This window comes from Kogia breviceps, chromosome 14, assembly GCF_026419965.1.
Source record: "Kogia breviceps isolate mKogBre1 chromosome 14, mKogBre1 haplotype 1, whole genome shotgun sequence".
Classification (NCBI taxonomy): Eukaryota; Metazoa; Chordata; class Mammalia; order Artiodactyla; family Physeteridae; genus Kogia; species Kogia breviceps.
In genome coordinates this window covers 53,115,361-53,120,465 of record NC_081323.1, presented here as the reverse complement: position 1 = coordinate 53,120,465, position 5,105 = coordinate 53,115,361, and the positions used below count along the sequence as shown (strand labels likewise).

The window sequence follows — 5,105 nt, the reverse complement described above, 5'->3', positions numbered from 1 at the left end:
ACGCAGGGTCCAATGCCCAAGGAACTTTGTCCTGGTTTTTCTCTGCGGTGTCTCCCCTCGCGCCCAGCTCCTGCCCCCCTGTCTGGCAGGGTTAAGGAGTTAATGATTTCCCCAGCGGAGGCCCAAAGGAGCAGGGTTTTGTGTGCTACACACACACACACACACACACGCAGAGAGCAGGGGTTTGAGTGCTGTACACACACACACACGCAGCAGCGTTTGCGCGCTGCACACACGCACGCACACACGCGCACACACACTCTTGCTCTCACACCCTGCGGCGGCCCCCGTCCCCCGCTCGCCCCTCCCTCCGCGGGGCGCGAGCCTCTTATGCAAGCCGCCGGCGCCCGCCCGTTCCCAGGCCCGGCTGCAGCTGCGGGCGGAGGGGCAGGGCGGGGGCGGCGCGCTGTTTGTCTAGCGCGGCCGTGCCAAAGGCGGCGGGCCCCAGACAGCCAGGCGCCTCTGTACACCTGGGGATGCTCAGGTTAAATAGCTCCGCATTCCTCGGGCCCAGCTGATGGAAACGCTCCCAGGCCGCCGCCGAGCCGGCCTCCAGATGGGCTGGGCCCGGGCCAAAGGGGAAAAGAGGGAAACGTGGAAGCCAGAGTGTGCCTGCACTGCGGGGGAGGTGACCCGGGCCCACACCCCTCCGGCATAGCCCCTTCCTCTCCTGGAAAAGGGCCGTGCCGTGGGGGAGTACTCGCGGAGACACGCCCACGGCCCGGTGGGTGGGCTGGTAGGCGGGGGGGGCACGCGGGAGGGAGTGGGTGCACACGTGTGCCTCTAAGGACACTGCAAGGACATTCAGGGGACAGTTAATGATGTTAACTTATAGCTAGCAAACACTACGTGCTAAATGCTCTATTTCATTTATTCTCTTCAACAATTCTTTGAAGTTAATGCTACAAAACAGTAGCCGGTGGAGAGTTGAGTGGGCAGTAGTGAAGGACAGGATTTACCTCCAAATACTGGGCTCTTTGATAAAGTCTAGAATGTGCTTTGGGAGGGGGTTGATATCTGGCTTATTGTTAGTGCTCAATAGTTGATAGTCTTCATTATTATTATTCAGAATCCTGCCCTTAACCCCACAGGGATACATGAAATCCTTTATGTAAAGGGTTTAGAGTACAGTGAGGCTCGTGGTGCTTGGTGCTATTTATCTTATTCTATTTTATTTATTGACAAAATATATTAACAGTCCTTACGCTCTCTGGGACAAGTTCTTTGCCTTTTCTGGGGCTCAGTTTCTACCTGTGTAATACCTGGCAACTGCCTGGTAGGGATACTTAAGGGTTGGTGTCCCCAAGGGCCTAACAACTGCCTGGAAAGATGGTACTTGAACTTTTTAGGAAGGGTTTGCCTGAATAAATCTACCACCCTACCCCCACTCCCAGACCAGCAGAGACCCAGGAATGCCAGCCAATCTACAGACATCTACTTAGAAACCCAGTGCAGTTCTGCAGCCCCCAGACACACAAACCCATCCATCAAGCCAGATCCAGGCCAAGACCTGCGCAGTTCATTTCAGCAGAGCACACCAGCCCAAACAGCTGGAGTTTGCTCACTTATCTTGCAGAACACATGTGCTCACGTTTGCCCTTCTGCACACATCCCCATGTGTATCCTCACCCACACCCCCAGGCCTGCACACCAACAGATGACCCAGCCCCACCGGGTAACTACCAGTTCACTCATGTCACACACACAGGTCCAGACACTCATATGCACTCCCCCATGAGTACAAACTTTCACACATGTCCAGGCAGATAGGTCCTTGTCAATGACACCTTTTTCCTGCTCAGGAGCTGGAGACTGACTTGCCCACTCCTCCTCAGAGCCCATACAGGAGCCCTGGGGGAGAGAGAAGTTCTGTGAGCTGCTAGCATAGCCAGGCCAGGGTGAGGGGGCCGAGTCCCGACCCAGAGCAGGTGGCCCAGCAGCTGTGCCCAGGTTGGCCCTGCCACTGGACAAGCCTGGAGCTCGTGGGGGTTGGCACCTCCTACAGGGGAATGGGGCAAGATGGAAGTCCTGCCCCCGACAAGCTGAGGTTCTGGGAAAGTCCCTTTCCTGTGGGTCTCACTTCACCCATTTCGGCCAAGATGCAGGTGGTCCGGTGACCTGGTTCTCCAATGTTACTGACTTGTTGAATACTCTTCAACCCAGAGGGGGCCTTGGCAGGTTGATCTGCATTTAACAACCTCCCCAGGTGACCCATATGACCCAATGACCACTTTGAGAAACCCTAAGAGTCTAAAGGATTTAATTTTATGACACTAGGGAGCCGGGAAATGGCCAGGGATGGGGGGAAAGAACAGACTTTAAAGACACCGGAAACACTCATTTCAGGTCAGTAAAAGCGACAGTCCAGATGTGGCCTTCCAGTCCCCTCCCCCTAGCAGCAGCTGCGAAAAGGGCCAGGGGTCACCCCAGCCCAGACCCCTCCCCTCAATCCAAGAAGTCACTGCAACTTCACCATCGAAAGTATTTAATAACAACAACAAAAAAAAAAACCCACAGAACTATTGTAAAACAATATTCTCAGTCGGTGATCATTGTAATATACAATACAAAGCAATTAATTTCCTCAGAAATCTGAGAAGCACCAAACGTGACCATTTTTTAAAATGTCTGCTTTTCAAAAAATAGAAACACACGGGGGGACTCCCCCAAGTCTCTGGTGGCTGGTGGGCGAGGAGGGAGGGTCAGCCTGCCCTGTCAGTCCCCCAGCCCCGGGCTGGATCCAGCAAGCGCCCAATGGCCGACGGTCTGTCTTGTTCCTCCCCAGCTCTGGTGAGGCGCTTGGAAGGACCAGAGAACAGTTATTCCTCTCGCCCCTTGAAGGGCTGGGGTCGGGTCCGCCGGTCCCTGAGGGCGGCGCTTCAGCGACACAAGATGCGATCGTCCGCTGGAACGCACGCCGCCTGTGATGAAACGGAGAGAGAAGTGAGACGGGCAGGTTGGAGGGGACAGGGCTGCAAGCCCCTCTTCCCCAGGAAACACGAGGCAGCACCTTTTCCGATCTCCTTGGGCATCCTTGAGCAGCTAGGTGCCCGAAAGGATGGGGCGGACATAGGTCAAGTAACCCCTCCCTCTCTGGACCTCAGTTTCCCCATCCGTAGAAGGAAAATGATCTCGTACTCCAACTCGGACCTCACCTCTGCCGCCAGGGCGCTGATTTCGTCGTTGAGGGTGCTGAGCGGAGCCCGGGCGGGGAGTCCCCGGCCCCCCGGGGTCCCGACTTGGGATTCCGAGTTCAGCTCCAACTCCAGGTCCCAGATGTAGTCGATGACGTGCTGGAGGATCTCCACCCTGCTCACCTTGCGGTTCTGGGGCAGGGTGGGCACCAGCTCCTTGAGGCGCGAGTAGCAGCCGTTCATGTCGTAGAGTAGCACGTTCACCTGCTGTTCGTCTAGCAGGGCGGGCAGGCGCGCCCCGGGGCCGCCGGCGCAGCGCGAGATGGCCACGCTCTGCTCGGACAGGCAGCGCACGACCTCGCCCCCGCCGCCCGCAGTCTTGCCCGCCTTCAGTGCGCAGCTGGGGCCCGCGGCGGCCGCGGCGCTGCCACTGGCGACCTTCATAATTCTGGCGTCTGGGTGAGAGAATGTGAAGCGGACGGAGGAGGCGGACGCCGGGAGTGCGGGCTGAAGTTCAAACGGTAAAAAGACTGCTGTAGCAAGCTAGATGAGAGCCCCCAGCCCGACTTTTATAGAGACGCCGCGGCGCACCGCCCCCCGCACCTTGGGGGGCGGTCTCAGACGTTCAAAAACAGCCAATGGGAGGTCTGGAGGCTCGGCCTAGAGAGCTTCTGGGTCCCGCCTCCTGCTCTACTAGTGCACCCTCACCGGCGTGGAAAAGGGACCCGAGACTCAAGAACAGAGAGTGGGAGCACACGGTGCAAGGTCGCTAGTGAAGGCAGGGGCTGCCTTAGGCTCCTCGGGAAGGAGGCTAAACCAGTATTACCAGTAACGAAAATATTCCAAGAATCAGTTTTCCCAGGTTCATTTTCTCACTTTTCCAGCCCCATTTTACAGATGAGGGAAACTGAGGTCCCGATGGAGAAGCAGCGGGATCTGGGTCGCCCAGTACTTGAGCCTGGGCTTCTGGACCCTATTGGAAGATTATCTCTGGGACCCTGATCTCCCAGATATTTGAGCTGAAACTTAAAGCGGGCCCTCCTTTACACTCTGCCCACCGGGGCCGTGTCCTTTCCCAATTCCCAGAGAATGTTGCCGGTTAATGTTCCTGGGACCAGGCGGGCTTACCCAGGCCCCTTGGGATGGGAGCAATTAATTCTGGAAAGTCTTCCTCCAGGATTGGGGACCTGGGTCTGTGGGACCTGAACAAGATAGAAGGCGCCCAGAGTGGACTGCCTTCCCTGATTCTCCCCCTGGATTTACAGCCCCCTGCAAAAATTCCCCAAATCTGCATCATTAAGTAATTAAAATTTTTTTCTCCCTTTTTGCCTTCCCCCCCAAAGACCTCAGATCAGGGTCTCCCTCCCACGGCGCGGCAGCTGCGGAGCTCTAGTCTCCCCCCTCCCACCCACCCCATTCCCGGGGCTGCTCTGTGTCAGCGTCTGAACAAGCGGCTCAGACCGTTAGACGCCAGGCCCGTGACGTCACCCATTCATAAAACCCGGACGGGCTGTCAGGCTGGCGCCGCGCGGGCGGTCGCCATGGAGACGGTAAACCCAGCCCCGGAGCTCCCCAACTACCCGCAGCTCCACCAGTCACCTGCAGGCCTCGGGTGGGAGGCCTGGGAATGCCCTCCTCGCGGGCGCGGTCGCTGGGCAAGGGTCACCTTACCTCCCCGCCCCACACCTGGGAATCTCTCCACCTAGGCCCACAGCTCCGGCCACTTGGGAGGTTTCTTCACCGCCTCCTCCCCACCTCAAGCTCCCAGCTCATAACTGGGGAAAGAGTTCCGATTCCAACTCTGCTGCTGGATGAATTTAGTTGAGTCTCGGGCCCCCTCTGAGCCCTAACTTCTGCCTGGTATTTCGATAATGACAAAGGTGACGATTTATTGCATTCTTATTTGGTGCCAGGCACTGTGTGAAGAGTATGCTTTGTCAATCTTATGCGGGCCGCGCCACAACTCTAAGA

At 57.2% G+C, this 5,105-nt stretch overlaps 1 protein-coding gene across 1 annotated transcript; it reads right to left on the bottom strand.

Moving 5' to 3' along the window:
* Positions 1-2,470: 2,470 nt before the first annotated feature.
* Positions 2,471-3,678, bottom strand: ID1 (inhibitor of DNA binding 1). The gene is made up of 2 exons (XM_059038826.2): positions 3,156-3,678; positions 2,471-2,921 (listed from the first exon to the last, which is right to left on the bottom strand). The coding sequence occupies exons 1-2, from the start codon at positions 3,576-3,578 to the stop codon at positions 2,880-2,882; spliced, it is 465 nt and encodes a 154-aa protein (XP_058894809.1). The 5' UTR covers positions 3,579-3,678; the 3' UTR covers positions 2,471-2,879.
* Positions 3,679-5,105: the final 1,427 nt, after the last annotated feature.